The sequence below is a fragment of the Thamnophis elegans genome, chromosome 4 (genome assembly GCF_009769535.1).
Source record: "Thamnophis elegans isolate rThaEle1 chromosome 4, rThaEle1.pri, whole genome shotgun sequence".
Lineage (NCBI taxonomy): Eukaryota > Metazoa > Chordata > Lepidosauria > Squamata > Colubridae > Thamnophis > Thamnophis elegans.
In genome coordinates this window covers 72,964,371-72,986,647 of record NC_045544.1, presented here as the reverse complement: position 1 = coordinate 72,986,647, position 22,277 = coordinate 72,964,371, and the positions used below count along the sequence as shown (strand labels likewise).

General features: G+C 35.3%; 2 protein-coding genes across 4 annotated transcripts in view; one reads left to right on the top strand and one right to left on the bottom strand.

The window, feature by feature from the left end:
• Positions 1 to 20: 20 nt before the first annotated feature.
• Positions 21 to 14,782, top strand: NDUFAF7 (NADH:ubiquinone oxidoreductase complex assembly factor 7). 2 transcript variants are annotated; one of them, XM_032215303.1, is made up of 10 exons: positions 21 to 53; positions 3,358 to 3,521; positions 4,285 to 4,365; positions 5,484 to 5,594; positions 6,575 to 6,782; positions 7,794 to 7,852; positions 8,737 to 8,850; positions 9,471 to 9,614; positions 13,335 to 13,508; positions 13,938 to 14,782. In XM_032215303.1, the coding sequence occupies exons 2-10, from the start codon at positions 3,423 to 3,425 to the stop codon at positions 14,118 to 14,120; spliced, it is 1,173 nt and encodes a 390-aa protein (XP_032071194.1). In that variant the 5' UTR covers positions 21 to 53; positions 3,358 to 3,422; the 3' UTR covers positions 14,121 to 14,782. The 2 variants fall into 2 exon arrangements, with proteins under 2 accessions (XP_032071194.1, XP_032071193.1); XM_032215302.1 differs by lacking the exon at positions 21 to 53 and adding an exon at positions 222 to 407.
• A 1,158-nt stretch (positions 14,783 to 15,940) lies between these two features.
• The window catches only part of PRKD3 (protein kinase D3), a 55,782-nt gene continuing 49,445 nt past the window's right edge, over positions 15,941 to 22,277 (bottom strand). For both annotated transcript variants that reach the window (XM_032215721.1, XM_032215722.1), the window contains exons 15-19: positions 21,835 to 21,996; positions 20,688 to 20,786; positions 19,994 to 20,261; positions 18,329 to 18,414; positions 15,941 to 17,441 (exon numbers count right to left, since the gene is read on the bottom strand). In XM_032215721.1, coding sequence (XP_032071612.1) covers positions 17,268 to 17,441; positions 18,329 to 18,414; positions 19,994 to 20,261; positions 20,688 to 20,786; positions 21,835 to 21,996 — 789 coding nt within the window. In that variant the 3' untranslated portion in view covers positions 15,941 to 17,267. The remainder of the gene's footprint in view (positions 17,442 to 18,328; positions 18,415 to 19,993; positions 20,262 to 20,687; positions 20,787 to 21,834; positions 21,997 to 22,277) is intronic.

Below are 22,277 nucleotides of genomic sequence, written 5' to 3'. Positions count from 1 at the left end.
CGGAGCCACCTCTCAAGAAAAAGGACTTGGAAGATAGGGAGCAAATAAACGAGGTACAATGAAGCGTCTCTGGCTTCTTACAACATATCGGGGGGCGAGGGAGGCCTCATGTTTGCCTAAGAATGTGTGTAGGAGAACCGTAGCCTCGACTGTAGATTGAATTGGTTAGTTAAGGAAGAGCGCTTTTAGTAAGCTGCCAGGACTTGTGTGCGGAGGAGAGACTGAGAACGGGGAGAAGGCTAAGGCAATGCGGCTCGTGCTTTCAGGATGCGCTGTATTGCAAACCGCGCGCTTCGGCGTGCGGTGCGAACGCTCCGTTGGTTTCCCTAGGAGCAGGAACAGCGCAAGGGGCTGGCCTGTTCGCTTGGCCCGCCAGAATGAGCGTGTCTGTGCCCCTTTATCCCGAAGTAAGTCTTGTGGAGCTCTATGCTCTTCGGTGCCAAATAAATTTGCCCGTTTGCAACTTTAAAATCCTAAGCAGGTTGGAGTTTCCGTGAAGTCAAGCTGGGCTTTGCAGGTTTGCTTTGCACTTCCTGCAGTACCTGCACCTCAAACTAAAGGAGTCTGTCCTTGAATCGGTAAAATTATCAGTCAAGCCCCGAGCCTGCTTTTTTTTTTTAGTATTAGACAATAGCTGGTAGATGCTTCTATCTATAGTGGCCGCTGGTTCTCTTTAACATAATCAGATAAGATAACATTTATTGGCACTTTTTATTATTACCACTTTTTCTGCTTACACGCTGCCACACATTAAAAATGAAATTGTGAAGCACATCAAAAGAATGTGTGTGCGTGTATACACACATACGTATCACACATACATATATACATACACACACCATACATATACATGTCCTATAGATGTGCTGTACATATACAGATATATTAATCACAGTCCAGTTTGAATAGTGGAAAAATAGTGTATTTAGTGTATTTAATATGATGGATAATATCTTTCTGTAGTCATGATTAAAATTGGCCTTTCCCTTGCCATTACTCATTGCTATATACGGCTGGGCTGGTTTTATCCTGTAAAGCAGTGGTTCTCAACCTTCCCAATGCTGCGACCCTTTAATACAGTTCCTCATGTTGTGGTGACCCCCAACCATCAAATTGGTGTCTCGGTTCCTAAGACAATCGAAAATAGGTGTTTTCTGGCCAACTCGGCATTTCATCAATCTCTGGACCTCACTCTTCCAAATTTCTGCCCTGCTCCTTCTCACAGTGTGGAGCGCAAATGGCACACGTTAGACGTAAGACCGGCTCTTAAGATCTACATAGCCAAGATGGCAACCTTTAGATGCACGGAAGCTCTCTTCGTCTCTTTCTACCCTACCAACAAGGCTGAAAGCTTCTCCATCTATGATTGGCCGTTGGATCAGGTCAGCAATCTCAAGGGCTTACCTCTCACATCACCACATGCCTCCTTCCAACATTACGGCTCATTCCACACACAGCGCAGCTACGTCAGCGGCATGGACGCAACAAGGCTTGGCTCCTAGACAGAAGTTATGAGGAACTGCTATGATAGTATGCATAGAGTGTAAAATAAATTCTGCAATTGTGTACTTGTAGCTCTCCTCAGAGATGCCCATGTCCCAGATATCTCCAGGAACCTCTCTTTCATGTATTATTTACTGCTCTGTTGCACTTATATTGAGAAGGGATACTTGGGATCTGCCTTTTAGGAAGTCCTTGGTGGGAATCCTGTGGCAGTGATTTTCAGTTGTAACCCTCTTCCTTTTAATAATCTCTACTTGCAATTCAGGAAGATCTTGAAAAAAACATTGTTCCACAAACTTTTAATGTCTACAGCAGGGTGGATTTAAATCACTAGTAAGAAGGCTTGATTTAAATCAACTTGATTTAAATCATAATTTTTAAAGAGCAACTGTCATCTGTCCTGCAGCAGCTTCTCCTCTGACCCACTGTTGACTCCCTGACAGCCCCATTCACTTTAATGGGTTGGCTGGTGATGCAGCAATGATACAACAAGGTGAGGGACGCGGCAGGCAGCAGGTGAGTGGATGCCCGCTAACAGGCACTGCCATGGTGGATCTGAAATGACAGGTGCTCTTTAATATTATATTTATAAGCTGCTTAGAAGGTTTCACTTTCATTTTTACTGCTACTCACACTTAGAGCCAGTGGTACAGATGCATTTCTCTTCAAACAATCATACAGTTTGCAGTATACATAGATTTGCAAAACAATGGGCTAATGGAATATTCCTGAACTTTGTTTTATGATTTATTTCATGGTTACTTTGAAATTGTGTGAATGCATCAATGCAGTGCATGTTATCTCAGCTTGCAGAGCTTGGATTCATTGAACGAGTTTACCAAAAATGTAAATATTGCAGAATATACAGCCTGATGCTACATAACTAAGCTCCATTTCATGCTGAATAAACTAAATTATTAATGTATCTTAAATACAAAATTATGTTTAGATAGATTTTTACTCCAAAAGCATTTTATTAAAATAAATTTGATAAAAATAAAAAGAATCTGATTTAAAATTAAATATTTTTTATCCACCCTGATCTAGGGAGATTCTCAGTCATACATGTTATAGTTGTTCCAAACGTGCTTTTTCAAGAGGCAAGTGGACTTTCTAGTTTTTCTTTGAAGACGTTTCGCTTCTCATCCAAGAGCTGAAGAAGCTTCTTGGATGAGAAGTGAAACATCTTCAAAGAAAAATCAGAAAGTCCAATTACCTCTTGAAAAAGCACCTTTGGGACAAACTTTTAATATTTACAGTAATTATATCTATTACCAGCATGTGGTAGGATGCCAATAGCTGGCTGTTTAGCTTTATTCAATTTTATTAGATATATATCCTCATTTTTCCCTGCAAGCTCAATGCTGTGCAGTTGTATCTTCATAATAACTTTGAGATGGACTAGCCTGAAGAATTAGCAGTCAGTCTGAAGAATGTAGTCAGCCCTGTGATGGAAGCCATCTACAAAAAATGCATTCAGGTGCTCAAAAATCTACAATTTTGAAATCAGTAAAGAAAACAATAAGGATGTCAACTTATTTAGATTAAATGTTTTGGATGCTAGCTTTTGATATCTTTGTTATTGTAGCAATAATAACAATAGCAGAAATAGCACATATTTATTAAAATAAGCCAAAAGCTAATACAAATTCACAATAGAAGGAGAGAATTTTAAGAGGACTGATCAATTGCCTGAATGTTGCACACAATTAAATTACTTAATTAGCTTAGTCCCTGTAAAGTTTCAACTTCTCTAAATGCCATTTGAATAACAAGCAAAAATGAATAGTTGGAAAAGTATTTCACATATTAAAACTGATTATTTGAGGATATGTCATGTTTCTCTTTATGCAGGTTTTTCCACTGTATTGAGATGCCAGCACTTCAGTTCAGAAAATAAAGCAGCAGACAAAAGCCTCATGACTCCAATGCTGAAACATCTCATTATGAAAATAAAATCAACTGGTCCTATTACAGTTGCTGAATATATGCGGGAAGTTTTGACAAATCCACTGAAGGTATGATGACATATTAAATATATAGAAGTCAGCTTTGTGGGATTAAAACAGACAGGAAGGTGGTGCAAGGATGGCAGAAAAGATTATTGATAGTTCATGTCCTTCTATCCAGAATATAGGGTATAAGCGATGCTTGAACAAAGTCTGCAGGATTGTCTGGGATGCTACACATTCATTTCACAATTTGTTTTCCTTCTTACCTTCTGGGACGAGGCTTCGTAGTATCCAAAGCAGAACATTCAGATTCACAGTTTTGTTCCAAATAGCATCAAACTTGTGAACTCTCAATCTTTCTCTTTCTGCCATGTATTCAAGATAGATGATAGATAGATAGATAGATAGATAGATAGATAGATAGATAGATAGATAGATAGATACATACATACATACATACATACATACATACATACATACATACATACATATCCACTGTATGTATGTGTATGTATATCCTTCTTGTCCCATCTCTTCTACTCAAATAAATAGCCCTTTGTCATTTTCAACTATAAATGTTAAACAAGGGACTTTTGTTTTCTCATCTGAAATCTTATTTTTACATTGCAGCAAATCTGTTATTACATCATTTCAGCTTCCTGTTTACATTTGATAAATAATATTGCAAGGTGTGGAACCTTTCATGTATACTTTATTATTCTTAGAGAACTGTTTCAAATTTTCTGAGCAGACTAGCAGAAGAATGTAATCAAGGATTAAGATTTTATGTTGCAAATAATATTTAATTTCTTTTTTCTCTTCCCCCCAGGGGTACTATATGCATCAAGATATGTTTGGAGAACAGGGAGATTTTGTTACATCACCTGAAATAAGTCAGATATTTGGAGAGGTAGCTTTAAAAAGTACAGTTATTTTTTTCATGTGCATGATTATCTAAGTTATAAGCATCTAACATAAAGAACAAAGCAGTAAATTAAGACTGCTTTTTTAAAAGAAATTAAAAAATTAATTTCAAAAGCTTGGTTGAACTTAACAAATAAAACTACATTTTCTTGATGCTATAGCTGTTAATGTCATTTTTGTCATTTATAAGAATTCTGGCTAGTGACTCCTAATTATAAATGATAAAGTCTGAAAATACAAGAATGTTCTTTTATCATTTATTTCTGGGCTCCAGTGGTTTAACAGTTCTTGAGACATTGTGTTTTGTAACTGATAATTTTGTAATTAATCTAGAATTTATTATATTTTAATACTATTGAGATACTCTACTGTTTGAATTTCTACTTAAATGTTTTGACAAGAATTGGTAATGTAATTTTTTTATATTCCTGTCATATTTGTGCTCTTTTTTAGAGTACTCTGAGCCTATCTAAATAAAAAAAGCTTCATGCCCTAATATAAAGTTTACTTCTTCATCTGATACTTTTTATGAGATCTAAATTTCATTAATGGTAAAAAAAAAATAGAAAAAAAATTCTACTCAAGAAAGTTTAGTAATATTGTTAGGTAGTATGTGAAAAGCATAATATTTTTAATAAAAATAAATAAATAAAGGAAAATGTGGTTTTAAGCTGTGCAAATAGAAATAGTTTAGAAATCACAAGAAATAACAGTTCTACTAAATTCTGATTTGGTCATACCCCATTATGTCAGTTTTAGGGTTCAGCTGCACTAAAGAAATATTTCTAGAACTTGAAAGAGAGACACATCAAGGATAATTGGGGAGCTAGAAGCAAATTTCCTCCACCAGTTGAACATTATTTCCAGTATTAGAACTGGTGATCTAGTCTGTTTTCTTGGGTGATTCCAAGGTCCGTCCAATGCAGACATAAACTATTTACAACTCCCATTAATTTCAACATTATTTAAATAATTTCATTATGCACAAAATATGTATGGGGGGTACTTTTCCTGTGATTTTATATATCATATATACACAACATGTATCACTCAGTTTATAAATGTGTCCAGTTTTGCAGTTAAAAAAGCTTTTTTTTTCTTCAGTTAATAGGTATTTGGTTTATTAGTGAATGGATGGCTACAGGAAAATCTCCAAAATTTCAGCTGGTGGAACTGGGTCCAGGTAGAGGTAGTCTTATAGATGATATTTTAAGAGTAAGTAAAAACAGTCTTTTTATGTATTGTACTAGGTAGTGATAAACAAATTTGCTCAACTCATTTTCTGTGACATAATTTTTCAAAATTAAGTTCATTTCTTTCCAGTTCTACATCAGTTTGCGATTGTTTAAGCTTGCACAAAAATATAAACATACTTTCATGCATCCACAAATTTGTATGCATTGATGAAGACTTTTCTTAACGTGCATGTTTTGTAAGCTCTTACCTTACATACATTGGATATTTTCATTTACACTAATTTACATATTTTGTGATATTGGATCACAAAACAGCATTTCTAAATTGAGAAAAGCAGAAACCAAAGTAAAAGTGTCTTTCAATGTTTGTCTGTTCAACTGTCAACTGACTATTTGTTTAACTGTCAGTCTTGTGCCATAGCTATATGTTACTGACTTGTTTTTATTTAATTCTTTTTAATACAAAATAGCAGTAGAATTTTAGCATCTCTGAGAAATTTGTGGGCAATATGCAAGCTTTCCTTGCATATTGCCCACAACAATCTGGCTCCTCATTTTTCCAATCTTGGAAAGATGGGAGCCTGAGTCAACCTTGAGCTCTTTCAGGATTGAACTCCAGGCTGTGGGCAGAGTTTGCCTGCAAAACTGCACTTTAACCACTGTGCCACCAGAATTAATTTGTAGGAATTCCAAACTATTGTATGCTAGCTGAGACATTTATCTCAGTGATATAGAACTGGTGTGGAGTGGGACACTGAGGCTAATGTGATATTTAGCATATTGTGCTACATTTGCAAGAATAGACAAAACTTGAAAAAAGGAAGAAGAAAGGGACAAAAAAAACAGGTAATGAGGTCAGTAAAAAAAATTGAAAAAGATTAGATTTATCCAACTAAATAAATATGTTGGATTCTTGTTTCCAAATCCAGCTTTAGAGGGGGGTGAATGAACAGACAGATAGTAGATGTAAGCTATAACAGTAATTTTCTGTGCTCATAGGTTTTTACTCAGCTGAGCTCCATACTTGCTAACTGTGAAATTTCTGTTCATTTGGTGGAAGTCAGTCCAAAGTTAAGTGAAATGCAGGCATCAATGCTGACAAATGAGAAAGTAGAGTTGCCAGAAAGCTCCAGTGCTTACATGCATGGAATTAGTAAGACTGGAATACCAATTTTCTGGTATAGAAACTTGAATGAAGTGCCAGAAGGTAAGAACTACTTCATTTATTGCTTTTCAGTCAGTAGTTGAGACTAAGCATTATTTATTAGTCAATAGTTAAAAGTTTGCAATGAAGGGAGATAATCAGTTAAGGTACATTTAACTATGATTCGGCTTTAATGAGCATGAAAACATTCAAAATATCCAATTAAACCCTTGAAAGAGTCAGTTTGTTTATGTCTGTAAACAGTTTCGCAGTAGACCCTCATTTTGTATTTAAGAATTATTTCAGGAAATGGTAAGCCTGTAGCATCCTCTTGGATTTCTGTACATTTGCATTCTATCATTGCTTTATTAATGTATAGCAATAGCACTTAGACCTATATACCACTTTACAGTGCTTTACAGCCCCTCTAAGCAGTTTACAGAGTCAGAATATTGCCCCCAACAATCTGGGTCCTCATTTTATCCACCTCAGAAGGATGGAAGGCTGAGTCACCTTGAGCATGGTAGGATTTGAACTGCTAAATTGCAAGCATCCAGCAGTCAACTGAAGTAGCCTGCAGTACTGCATTCTAAATAAATCTGTAATCTGTATGTAACCAAATTAATCCAGAAGCCTTGATCCATTAAGGTTTCAAATAGGTATCGACTCTCAGTAACCATCTAGATTGGGGGTATGGCCCACAGGCTGGATGCATCACGTGCTGGCTCTGCCTCCCTCCAGTTTAGCGAAGGGGGGGAAAGTCCCAATATGTCATGTGACGCCACTGTGACACCGCGAGTTTGACACCCCTGATCTGGATAAAAAGGTTCTCTCCAGCAGTCAACAGTCATTGTTTCTCGTTTGTCCATGCAGTTTTCTTGATAAGTAAAATAAAAGCAGTTACTCCTGCAACATATATTGAAATATAATTGAGTACACTAAAATTATAAATTTTGACATGATTTAGCTCAAATGAGTCATTCATAAAAATAGTTCCTAATAAAGATTTTGGCTGTATATTATAGAAATTAAGGCATTTTTATTTTTGACTGAACCTTTTTCCCCTCTACCTAGGCAATAGCTTTTATTTAGCACATGAATTTCTTGATGCTCTGCCTGTTCATAAGTTTCAGGTATGATCACACACTACTATAAGATTTGACTTAAAAATTGTTCAGTGTTTGCTGAGATGTAGAAATAGGGACCTTATTAGTATAGATATTTATAACAAGATAGTTATTATAATAAACTCTATAGGGAGTGTATTTATGTGACATTTGCAAAGAAGAAAAAAGTCACATTATCAAGAACTTTTTAATTATATATTCTTTAATATATAAGAAACTGGAGTTTTATGTAATATTAAATATATAAATTTATAACTGCAAGATTGACATATATTCCAAATGATTATATAATCTTATAAGTATACTTATTACATAAGTCACAAAACATAAAAGAATAATGTAATTATCACGCTTTGTAAATTACACAGCAGATTTCATGGAACCACAGCACATGAATTTGAGAAGCCCTATGCACAATCACAAGTGCAAGAAAGGGAAAGATCAAATTCATTACTACAGATAGTCTTCACGGCACAGCTATAATTGTGCCCACAATTTCGATGATAAGTCGTAAAGGTCATAAAGTAGGACCACGCCTAATTTTATGACATTTTACAGTGATAGTTAAGCAAATGCTACAGTTGTTGAGCAAGCATCTAGTCATGGGTGATGATGGCCTATTAAATATGTTATTACTAACAAATGTTCCAAGACTTAGAATTTAATTCTGAAATTGTAGGATTGTGTGTGCAAACTACCATTACAACTAATGTAGCTTCTGCCCTTCAGCAATTCTTTGCAACAAAATTCTGAAAGAAACATCTCTACACTGGGATAGATTTTGCTCTTTCTTGCTCGAGATTTGTTTTAAACAAACCTAATCAGAAGTGAAAGTCAGTATACTTATCCAATGAATCCATAGTATTCTATTTTGCCTTTTCAATTAACAGAAAACAGAAAATGGGTGGCGTGAATTGTTGGTTGATATTGATCCAGAAGCTTCTGATAAACTGCGATTTGTCCTTGCACCCTCTTCCACTCCTGCCTCAAAATCCTTCATACATGTAAATTTCTGATTATTTTAATTCTATTCCTAGGTTATATAATCTGGTGGGTTTTTCTTTTTAAATTGTACTGCAATTCTATAATGGTCCAAGATCATCATTCTTTAAAATGTATTTAGCTGAAGCAATCACAACTGTTATAATTTTTTTTCAGCTGCTGTTTTATGCATTTCTCTTGTCGTAATATGGAAACGCTATGCCAGACAGAACTAAATGTGCAATATTCCTTTTTTTTGTTTTTAGAAAGGCAGTAATGGTCTATTTACTTCACAGCAAAACATTAAGCTCGTCACCTTCATTTAATCAAAATGTTTAATACAATTAAATTAAAATTGATGTCATATATTCTAGTCAACATATACATCAGAGCTACCTTTTTTATATAACTTTCAGGAATATTTTACTAAGACAGTATTTATGTAATTAATTTATTGCTATATTTCTTTTAAAGCTGTCTAAAAATTGAAGTTCTGTTGAAACACTTCTGTTCCCTTATAAACATGGTGCTTAGCAAAGAAAGTAATAATTCAAAAATCACTGTTCTTTGTACAAGATGTATATTGCAACATGGCATTATGGATCGTTTTAACAATTATAGTTCAATTTAAATTTTATATTAGGATCAAGAATCCAGAGATCATGTGGAAGTATGTCCTGATGCTGGTGTCACCATCCAGAAGCTCGCTTCTAATGTTGAAAACAATGGAGGAGCAGCACTGATTATAGATTATGGTCATGATGGAACCAAAACTGATACTTTCCGAGTAAGTTGATTCGTATAACTTCATTGTAATTTGAATATGCGGATTTCAGTTGGATAGTAGAAAGAGGAAGAGAGACAAATTGGCAGTACTTCCTATTCCTACCTACAAATATTCAGATTTATTGCACTATTATAAGTCATTTCTATTGAATAAAAAGTTACATCCTTTTAAATTAAAATTAATAGATTTGGAAGGGGCCATTTATGCCATCATCTGTAAATGTGTGCTTAGTACAAAACATTAGTGTAACCGCAACAGATAATATCCAACTTCTTAAATTTGTCCAGTTAAAGGCAGTTAATCATTTCTCTCTTAATTGGTTCCATGTGAAACTGCTCTTATCACTAGTTTTTTGCTATTCTGGGATATCAGAGACTGTGTGTTGTCTTTTTTTCTCCATGGCTACTTCATCTAGTATTCAAAGAATGCCTTGTGATCACCCTATTTTTTTCATATGACTAAACATAGTTAAATCCCTCAATTTCTCCTTATGAGTTTCAGCATCCATTCCCTACCTATTGCTATTGCCTTTTGGTGTATCTGTTGCAATTTGTTTGAATCTTTCATAAAACGATGCACCCAGAACTGAGATGAAACCTAAACAATGCAAGATACAGTGGAATTAGTATTTCCCATAGTTTAGAAACTATTCTTCCGTTTGCGTTTTTGGCAGCTCTGGCACATTGCTAATTCTATTCAGCTGATCACCAGCTGAAGATGATTTTCACACATACTTTTCCTTGTCCAGATATTTCCCTTCGTATACCTCTGCATTTTTTTCCTGTTTCTTAAGTGCATACTTTTGCATTTGTCTGTTAAGTTTCATTCCATTATTTTTAGCCCATTTTGCTAACCTATTCAGGGTTTTTTTTTGAATGTTAATTCTATTTTCAAAAGTCCTGGCTGTCATACTCAGTAATGTGTCAATAGTAAATTTGATAGCATTAGTTCCCCTCTTCCTGTACAGGTAGAGTACATCCCTAGGATTGAGTCTTGTGGCCTATCATTTAATACCTGATGTTAGGGAAAGTGTGAAAGGTTGCTAGCCCAGCCTGTAACAGCTATCTAGGAAGAAAGCAGGAATGGGAAAAAATGTAAACATTTGTCTCCAATAGACAGGTATGGAAAAGTTTAAAGCCTCTCGCTTCATAAAACAGGATTTGAAGTATGATTTGATATAAATTCTGTAGCTCTCTCCCCACATCACCAGGACTGTCAATTGTGTTTTATGGCTGCTGTTCCAATATGCCAGTGAAGTTTATATCTGCATTTCATCCAGGTCTCTGAAGAGCTTCTACTCTTTTGAGCTGCTCGACACTTCACTCTTTATTAAGAACTATCAATTCGCTTCTTAGACTATGATTGTTGAGCCAACCTTAGATTCATTTTACACACACCATCAAGACAGACATATTAAGCTACTGTTTAAAAATGTCAAGGATAGTTCGTGAGATATTTTGCTGAAATTTACGATAGTATATACAATCACTACAAGGAATTACTAATCAGAAAACGAAGTAAGATTAGCCTGCTTTGTGGCTGCCAAATCCACAGTGGCTTCTGAGTATTGTGTGTTTCCAAGCACTTAACTAGTAATCACTTGCAATTTATTTTACATTTTCCCAGGTCAATACAGGCTGTCTGGTCTGTCTTTCCATTGATGCTCTTCTTCTCTCCCTCCCCTCCAGATGAGGGTCATTTACCTCTCATCTGCTGCTGCATGTTGTCCAGGATTTATCAAATATAATTAATAAAGATTTCATGAAACCATTGGCAAGTTTTAATATCCTTGTATGCAATCCACTGGCTCTAAATATTTGAAATAATTCACATTTAATAGTTCCTTTGTTTCCTCACACTCAAGCTAAATTTTAGATCTTCACAATTGCCTAGGTAATTACTTCCTTTTTAGAGAGGACATTATATTTCACCCTTTAAAAAATCTGGAAAATAATGTATACTTTTAAAAAGGTATGATGCAAGAATCCTGACAAATATAGTTGCAAGAAAAAGTATGTGAACCCCTTGGGATTATGTGGAGTTTTGCATGAATTGGTCATAAAATGTGCTCTGAACTTCATCTGTCACAACAATAGAAAAACACAGTCTGCTGAAAATAATACTACACAAACATTAGATGTTGCCATGGTTTAATTGCACCTAACATGTAAACATTCACAGTGCAGGGAGGAAAAAGTATGTGAACCCTTGGTCTTAATAACTGGTTGACCCTCCTTTGGCAGCAATAACCTCAACCAAACGTTTCTTGTAGTTGCAGATCAGACCTGCACAACGATGTGGAGTAATTGTGGACCACTCCTCTTCACAAAACTGTTTCAGTGTAGCAATATTCTTGGGATGTCTGGTGTGAATCACTCTCTTAAGGTCATGCCACAGCATTTCAATCGGGTTGAGGTCAGGACTCTGACTGGGCCGCTCCAGAGGGCGTATTCTGTGCTGTTGAAGCCATTTTTGTATTGACTTACTTGTATGCTTTGGGTCATTGTCCTGTTGCATCACCCATCCCCTGTGGAGCTTCAGTTGGCAGACAGATAGTCATACGTTTTCCTGCAAAATGTCTTGATAAACTCTGGAATTCATTTTCCCATCAATGACAACAATCCGTCCAGGCCCTGAGGCAGCAAAGCAGCCCCAAACCATGATGCTCCCTCCGCCATGTTTTACAGTGGGGATGAGGTTTTGATGTTGGTGTGCTGTGCCTTTTTTTCTCCACCCATAGTATTGTTTGTTTTTCCCAAACAACTCAATTTTGCTTTCATATGTCCACAGTATATTTTGCCAGTAGTGCTGTGGAATATCCAGGTGCTCTTTTGCAAACTTCAAACATGCTGCAATTTTTTTTTTTGGACAGCAGTGGCTTCCTCTGTGGTGTCCTCCCATGCACTCCATTCTTGTTTAATGTTTTCCTTATTGTAGATGTGTCAACAAAAATGTTAGCATGTGCCAGAGATTTCTATAGGTCTTTAGCTGACACTCTAGGATTCCTCTTTACCTCATGAAGCATTCTGCATTGTGCTCTTGCAGTCATTTTTACAGGACGACCACACATCGAGAGAGTAGCAAGAGTGCTAAACTTTCTCCATTTGTAGACAGTCTGTCTTACCGTGGACACATGAACATCAAGGCTTTTGGAGATATTTTTGTAACCCTTTCCAGCTTCCTGCAAGTCAACAATTCTTGATCGTAGGTCTTCTGAGAGCTCTTTTCTGCAAGGCATGGTTCACATCAGACAGTGCTTCTTGAAACCAATAAACCCACAACAGGTGTGTGTTTTTAAAGGGCAGAACAGCTGTCAGCAACACATCCAATATCATCACACTGATTGGAGTCAAGGTTGGCTCACTCCTGGCTCCAATTAGCTCTTGGAGACGTCATTAGGCTAGGGGCTCACATACTTTTTCCTCCCTGCACTGTAAATGTTTACATGTTAGGTGCAATTAAACCATGGCAACATCTAATTTTTGTGTAATATTATTTTCAGCAGACTGTGTTTGTCTATTGTTGTGACTTAGATGAAGTTCAGAGCACATTTTATGACCAATTCATGCAAAACTCCATGTAATCCCGAGGGGTTCACATACTTTTTCTTGCAACTGTAAGGTAGCAATAATCAGGACTCACCTTCAAAAATAAAATTGACCACCCATAATCTTAACAGAGCACACGGGTGAACTTCTCTTACTTATTTTCTATTTTCAGGGATTCCGTGGTCATAAACTTCATGACACATTACTGTCACCAGGATCTGCAGATCTCACTGCTGATGTAGATTTCAGCTACTTGCGAAGAATGGTACAGAAAAGAGTAGCCACTTTAGGACCATTAAAGCAAAAGGAATTCTTGAAAAATATGGGCATCGATGTTAGATTACAGGTAAGGGCTAATTTTGTAATTAATTTATTCATTAATAACCTGCTTTCGCCAAGAGCTCAAAGCAACTTACATAAGGAAACCCTTTCATTTTATCTCAACCACCTCCATTGTCCTGTGCCCCCAAGAGGGGGCCTCTAGCCAACTGTCAGAGCCACATCTTTAGGCCCTTACGAAGATAGAAAATTTCAGGGCTGAAGGCAGAGTGAAGCTATGTTTCTATCTTAACCACTGTTTCTTTTGTTCAGGAAAACAAAAGAAATCAAAAATTATTAAATCATTGCTTCTGGCTCTTGCATTTATTCAACAGACAGAACTGATACCTAAAACTACATAATTTATATACAGATTAAACTACATGAGTTATATACAGATTGGGAAGGAGAGGAGTAAATTTTAGGATGGCAAAATAATATCTTTTTTTTAACATAGGTTCTACTACAGAATGCTGACGATGCAGTCACTCGAAGTCATCTGCTTCAAGGTTATCAAATGCTCATGGATAAAATGGGAGAACGCTTTTATTTTTTTGCCCTTTTACCTCATTACAGATTTAAGCCAGATCATTCACTTTCATCACCTGTTGCTGGCTTTGGAGAACTTTTATGGAAATGAACCCCAAATCAGAATATGCATTTGGTAAACATCTAAATTTCCCTAAGGATCTATACTTAGATCTATTAGGAAGACAGTTGAGTTACCTTAACTGTGGAAAATTTCAATCATGCTCATGTAACATGTAACCAATATAGGGAATCATTGATAAGGTAAAATTAAAAACAAAACAGTGCTGCTGAAAGGGAGGAGGAGTTTTAGATGGAAAACAATATACAATTCTGTACTGTGAAAGGGTTTAATTAAAGTTTGCTCTTTAATCCATTCCCCCGAGAATTTCCAAATTTATGGGATAATTTCACTGCTCTCATACACATCCTTATTCCCTTCTCAACCTAGCAATAGCTGCCTGCCAACCTGGTGCTTGCAACTTCCTGCTGGATTTCCCACTGACAGCCACAGATTCAGTAAGCAACAACAACCAGGACTGTAGGGAGTTGCCATCACTAAGTGATGGGGCTGTGCTTTATGACTGCATCGCTTAGCAACAAAAATTCCAGTCTCAATTTTCATAAGATAAGGATTACTTATATATGGCTACCAGCGAGCAGGTTATTTTCAGAAAACAGAGAGCTAGTACAAATCGAGTAACAGTGCAAGCTCCTTTTCATTTGTAAATGCAGCTCTATGCTATGTTGTAATAAATGGTTAATGTATTAATATTGTTTGTAACTCATTTCAGAAAAATGAAGGACAAAAAACGATATAAGCACTGGTTCATTCTTGCTTTTTAACATAAGCAGCCTGTCCTAATTTCTGAGGACTCCTTCCTAAATTCCACAACTATTATATCATGCTTATAATAATAAAACATCCAATATGACTTGGCTAAACAGACTATTCAAAAAGGTTGCAACTCAAGTTTGCTACAAGCTATTGCCAAGAATATCATTAAAAACACTGGCTGTTGTCTCATATTTCACTTCAATAGTGCATCTTAGTGAGCTTGAGGAAAAATCTAGAACTGGACCAAATTTCACATAACGGATTCAAACTAACTTGACAATACTATAGTACTAATCATCCTAATCTCTTACCGCAAAAGTCTTTTTATGAATAGAAAAAGACACAGTAGGGAAATAAAATTTATTTCAAGCTTAGAGGATATTTACAAACAATGAGATATATAAAAATATAAAAAGTACTTGACAGTGTCTTTTGAGACTATAGGTTTTACTAAAGTATTTTCTAGAATCAATACAGCACTATTTTTCGATGAATGCAACTTACCTCAAAAAGAAATATTAATGCTAATGCAATTCTGGGTACAAATTCATCTGGAACAAATGCCAATTTAAAGCTTTGATGCAGTAATTTAGGCATTCAAAGGAACAGTTTAAGAATGCTAGCTATGCAATTTTATTGTTGTAGAGTATGTGTAACAGCTTTATAGAATAGAAACATTCCAGTTATTTTTTTCTTTGGCCCCAATAACATTTGTATTCTTGTTCTACTGCTATATAACATTGTTATCCTGAAAACATAACATTGTTATCCTGAAAACAAAAGAATAACCTAACAGGCGTAACATGAAGTACAATACATTCTCTAGAAGTTACTTGCAACTATTTAAATTATAGCTATTCAACTGTACATACTCACTTGGAAGTAAGTCCCATTGAACTCAGTGGGATATATTTCTAAGGAGACATATACAATAGCCCTGTTAATGAACACCACTGGGAACATCTATGAGTCTACTTTGGCATAAAAAAAAAAGTCAGGTAAAAACAGATACGTTCAGTTCTAGTAGAGATTAGGCTGGGATTTAGCTTGCTCGGGCGATTTCAGTCTAAGAATACTTTCAACTATTCCATGTCAACTTCCATCACATCTACTTTTGAGTATTTCCTTTCAATCATTGGAGTCCGCAAGATACATTTAATCCTCCATCTCTGCAGTGGATATCTTTTCCAGCCCTGACTCTAACATCTAATGCGGGCAAGGTAGCAATTGGCAAATTATTAGTTCAATAACTAGAAAAGAGAAATGTTTTTTCTAGATTTAATTCTGATTAAGACTATACCTCTGTATGTCTTTCTCAGTACAGTCCTTCAATTTTTCCATCATTAAGTGATAAGTAATCTATCAATAAAATACTATTCTTCATTCTGCATGAATGAATTGAGGAGTTATAATTTTCTGCATTTTAGTTCCTATCATCATAAAAAAGATTTTTTAAAACTATCTGAAATTGGGATATTAGAAAAACATTACAACTAAAAATAGGATGTTTGGCTAACAGAAAAACCAATATAAAAATATTAAAAGGAAATGATATTTTCATATTAAATAATTGCATTATATTCTGTTGAAGCTTTCTCACATTAAATGTTTCAATTATCTATTTTTCTAGCATCTAATCTTTTAGAAAATTGCTTTAAGAAAGTGACTACAAACCTGCTAGAAAGGTAGAAAAGTAACAAAAGCATTTTTATTTTGGTAATAAAATGGCCAAGGAATCTTGCAATTTAAAAAAAAGATATATGCAGAGATGAGAACACATTGTCAGAACTTCAACTTAAGTTGCAGTAACTTGTACAATGTGTATGGTATTCAGGTGCTATTGCTATTCTGCATTCCCATAGCTTAACAAACTGTTTTATTGAATTATATGCCTCAATTTTTCAATTTTGCACTTGAAAGGGATGTTTGCAAAGTTTCATGAAGTTTTGTACTCAAGACATTTCAGAATGAAAAGTTTTGCATATTTCTAGGTTTTGGTCATGGCATATATGTTCATGATTCTTTATAGCTTCCTTATAAATGTTATCTAAATATCAGAAAATAGTATCTTTGCCTAAATAGATAAGAACTAGAAAACATTAAAAATTGTTACTATGTAAATTACAAAAAAGAAGAAGAAAATTCACATACATCAAGTCTCTGTGTACATAAGCTGTCAGTAACATCTCTGTGATGTACCAGTAAGGCAATATTACAGAAATACTTCATGGCTTTTAACTCAGTGCTGGATGATATTCATAATCATAGAAACTAGAGAGATAAAAATGCTTCCCAGATGTCCATCCACAAAGTGATGCAGGATCTTGCCTTCATAGCTTTAGACACTGAATCATTTGAACAACCAAAAGCATCAATTGTTCCAAAGTATCAGAACTTGGTTAAAATGCTTTTTCCAATGAATCATGGATCTTCCTCCATATCATCTGGATTGGGAGCCATAATGAAATGTTTGGGATATACAAGATTGTGCTCATATGCATGTTCTTCCCAGCGAGCATCATCACTCTCATGCGTAATGTAACGCTCTCCAATGCGAGTTTCAAACTCCCGAAGATCAAGCCAAGTTTGATAATCCTGCAAAGAGAAAAAAACTTAATGGAAAATTTAACAATATTCAAAATACAGTACAAATTAATTTCCCAGTGACCACATTGATGCATGTATGGTAAGTTAGACAATTCCATCTGCTTTGGCCTTTCCAAACAAAGTACATTTTAATAGAGAAATTATTCACCTTAAAAAGAAAATGATGCATAATATTTTAAACCAGAAGCAAGATTGGATACCTGGTAAAACAGCTGACTAAAAAAGAATAGAAAATATAAACTAGTAAAATACATGGGATAAGTTAGGCAAAGTTTCAAATTTTACAGAATAGATTTGAATTGGGGGTTTAAAGAAAAAGCTATACCAAAAAAGGTGAGAATTAGTGTTGCTTGATATTTTAAACTCTTACATATCCAAGGCCGCAAGAAACTGCTGCCTTGTTGCTCCTGATGCAGCTATTGGCTACCCTAAGTCCCTCTTCCTCCACAGAGAGGCCACCAAATTAATTGTTAGTGAGGACAAATAATAAGACATCCTGTGAGTCTGGATATCATCTAGATTCTCCATCTGAGTTGATCCATTAAATCTGAATAATTAAGTGGGGCACATTTTTGTCCTTCCCCAGACTTTTTGTAACCCCAAAGTTACTATATATTCTGCTCCATATTCTTTCAGAGTGAGGAACATAAATAATAAATATAAAATATTATCTAAGCTAATAGTAATACATAAATACATGAGTATTATTGATAATTGAACACAACGTATTAAAAAGGCAGAATAATACCTCCAAAAATGGGATAGGGAAGATGATAGAAAGTTTGAACTGAGTTACACTCTTAAATATTTTCAAGGCTTCAGTTCATTGCACACTTGTCAGATATGATTCATAATAGTATGATATGTAACTCTACCTGTAACCAAGGATGACTAAGGGATTTGTCAACACTATAACGTTTTCTCATCTTCACTTGAAGCAAATTATTTATTAAATCAGTAGCTGAGGAAGCAAATAAAAAAGCAATCAGGGTAAATATTTCATCCCTTTCCATCATTCTATCTATTCCCCACACCCACCTCACACACATTGATACATTTATTCTGGAGGAAGAGTTAAAGCTTTTTTAATGATATAAAAAATAAAATTAAAAAATATTGATAATCATAAAAGAGGTCATCTAACTCTAAATAAACACCAAGATTCTTTAATTTGAAACCAAATTTAAGAATTAAGACTGTTTCTTAAAGTAGAAATCCTCTAATTATTTATGTGATGCTTTGTCTATTTCCTAATTTTCAATGCTGGCATTCCATACAAGCTTTGGGGTTTCAGCACCCCTTTCAAGTTTCTATCCATCATCAAAATCTTTGTAAAAAGTATGTAGTTGAACTAAAAAAAGAAAAACCAAGAAGCCAATTCATACACAGCATCAGAATTAAATGTACCTAATAGCAGTATAGCATACTCAAATCAGAGAAATATAATATGTTATAAGTCTACAAACCAAATATATCCCCATATATTTTGGGGAAATATATATTCAGAAGTAGTGTTTTAGGCTTATTTATTAAAATGTGTCACTCATCTCACCACATGGGAACTCTGGGCAGTATTAAACACACACATGTACATACACACACACACAAACACACAGACACATAAAATAATAATTAAAAGATGGGAAGAGAGGGAGCAGGATGTGCAAGGGGGGGGGGAGGTGGAATCAACAACCACTAGAATGACATTTCCCCATTAGGAATCCAGGACAACTGGCAGAGTCCGGTTTTGGAGGACTTATGGAATGTTAGGAGGGACAAGATCTTCCAATGGCAGCACCATGGCAGAGAAGGTTTACGTGGATCCTGGAACTTGCCGGCTGGAATTCTTGATCAACAGGATCCACGGCATACCTCCTATGCCCACATGGATGGGGCAAGTCTGTGCCATGGGGTGAGATGGTTCCTCAAGCAACCTGAACCCATGCCATGTAAGGCTTTAATGGTAATAACCAACACCTTGAATTGCACCCCAAAGCAAACCAGTAGCCAATGCAGCTTGCGGAACAGGAGTGTAACAAGGGCCATTCTAGAAGCCCCAAAGCCCTCACTGCTGCCCTCTGCACCGTTGGAAGCTTCTGAATGCTCTTGAAGGTAGCCTTGAAAATAGATATAGTATGTCTACTTAAACACACTGTAATTAAGAAACATTTTTTCACAGAGAACAGACTACAGTATGGAGCTTCATCAGTAATTAAATCTACTTCCCTTTCTATACCCTGGAAAGCCCAGAATACGCTGTCTCATAATAGAAGTTTGAGAAGTTTTAAGAAGTTCAAGGAAAAATCTTATCAACTATAGTACACATCAGACTTTAACTCATTAAGTGGACAGCTTGCTATTTTAAGAGTAAAAGTTTTATTTTCCTTTTGCTCAGTCACAGGAAAATGGTTCCAAATGATTCCTGAATAGCAATCACTATTCATCTAATTTAATGTCATGTCATTGCCACACTCCAATTATGCTATAGATTTTACTAATATGCAGAAAACACGAAATAGGTGTTTTTTAATGATATTTACCTTCATTAGATATTTCCTTCCAGGGATTTGGTGGATACATAAATGCTGCATTTTGGATCTGATCATTTATGTCTTCATCTTCATTAAATGGAAATGTGCCACTTAAGCTCACATAGATGATGACACCCACAGACCACATATCCAACGATCTATTGTAGCCTTTACTCCTAAGTACTTCTGGGGCAAGATAAGCTGGAGTTCCTACTACAGACCTCCTAAAAGATTTTTCCCCAATAATGCGTGCAAAACCGAAATCACACAGCTTTACCTGTAAAACAAATATTCTTTACTTAAGTTACTATGCAGTTAGCTTAAAAACAAACTATCATGGCCGATTTAAAAAAAAATCAAATAGGGTGTATGGAGTGTTTACAAACATGAAATATGGCCAATATAATTAGCAAGTTATAGCAGTTTCTTTGCATTAGTTATACTTTATTAAGGCTTTTAATTTTCTTTCCAATTCTTTTGGAAAATGAGCACATTAGTCTAGGAGAAATATATTTTCAGTACTATAACTTTTTTTCCAAATCAAACATAGCTAAATTAGAGGAAAAAATATTCTAGCTGTAAATAATAATTTTGTCAATCACTAAAAAAAAATAGAAAGTTTAAGAAAAAAGGTTAAATCTTATTCTAGATTTCCTCTTACACAACAGACAGTTATACAAAGAATACTTATTTCCTTACCCACCTGAGGAAAGGGTTCTGCGGATGCTAATAGTACATTTTCAGGCTTTAAATCACAGTGTACTATATTCTTGAAGTGTAAGTTCCTCAAAGCAACAAGTATCTTTAAAAAAGGGAAAAGGCATTTTCAAAATCAGTTCTGTACCAAGACCCCAACAGACATTACAATCCAGGAGAGTATGCTTCAATTCAATATTTGTTTTAAAGCAAATGCACTCTTTTGTTGGAATCCTTCCAGAAGTCTACCCTTCAATTAAAAAAAAAAAAGAATTGAGGGGATGGGTTCTAATCCAGCTTCCCAAAGAGACAGCATCATTATTCAGCTAGTTACATTCAGCTACTTCCAAATGTAACTGGTAAGTAACTTGTAAATAACTTCTTTATAGTGGCATGAAAACTCAATCTCTTACCATTCCTATTAAGTACACAATGAATTCAATATTAGGATATTAATCCCCAATTAGAATTACCTGCCACACACTGTAATTTTTATTGGTAGTAAAAGTGACTTTAAAAAAAACAAACATTTTTAGCCTAAAACAAATAAAGTGATTATATAAGCAACACAAAGTAATGAAAACAGCAATGGTATGATTATAAACTAAACCTTGACATCATTTTTTTAAAAACAGTCAGGAGTAAACACCTCTTTAAGGCCACTCGAAGAGAGTATATAGGTAGTCCTCAACTTATGAGCATAATTGAGCCCCAAATTTTTGTTGCTAAGTAATGCAGTTGTTAAGTGAATTTTGCCCCATTTTACAACTTTTCTTGCTGCAGTTGTTAAGTGAATCACTATAGTTGTTAGTCACACAGTTGTTAAGTAAACCTGGCTTCCCCATTGACTTTGCTTTTCAGAAGTTTGCAAAAGATGATCATGACCCCTGGACACTGCGGGGATCATCAATGCAAGTCAGTTCCCAAGCATCTGGATTTTAATCACGCGACCATGGGGATGCTAGAATGTTCATTAAGTGTGAAAAACTGTCAATTTTTCAGTGCCATTGTAACTTTGAATGGTCACTAAATGAACTGTTTGTAAGTCGAGGACTACCTGTATACCCATCATTCTTGGTCATTCCTCAAAGGAATGACCACAATAGAGAAGGCTCTCTCACTAAGGAAGAAAACATTGAAAACAAATGACTCACTTGAGTGACCATGAATTTGGTGATTCTTTCTGGAAGCCGACTTTTCTCACTGGAAAGAATCATTTCTAACATATCGCCATGAAGTTTTTCCATCACAACAAAAACCCTTTCAGGAGTTTCAAACATACATTCCAGGTTTACAATCCCAGGGTGATGCAAATTCTAAGGAAATATACAGTACTGACTCAGACAAAATATCAAATGAATAAACTCAGGAAGGATTCATTACAGATAGTATTCAGACAAAAAAAAACCCATTCTGTGTTTTACTATTTCAAAAGCACTCAGGCAATCCTTTGTAATACTTAGGACAATGGTTCCTTTGTTTAGCAGGTCAAAAGGTAATCTACGAGTAATAAGAAATACCACACACAAAAAGCTACCAAGAAATGGCACCTCAACATAGATGCTTATTATACACTCACAATTTCTAATTTTAAAAA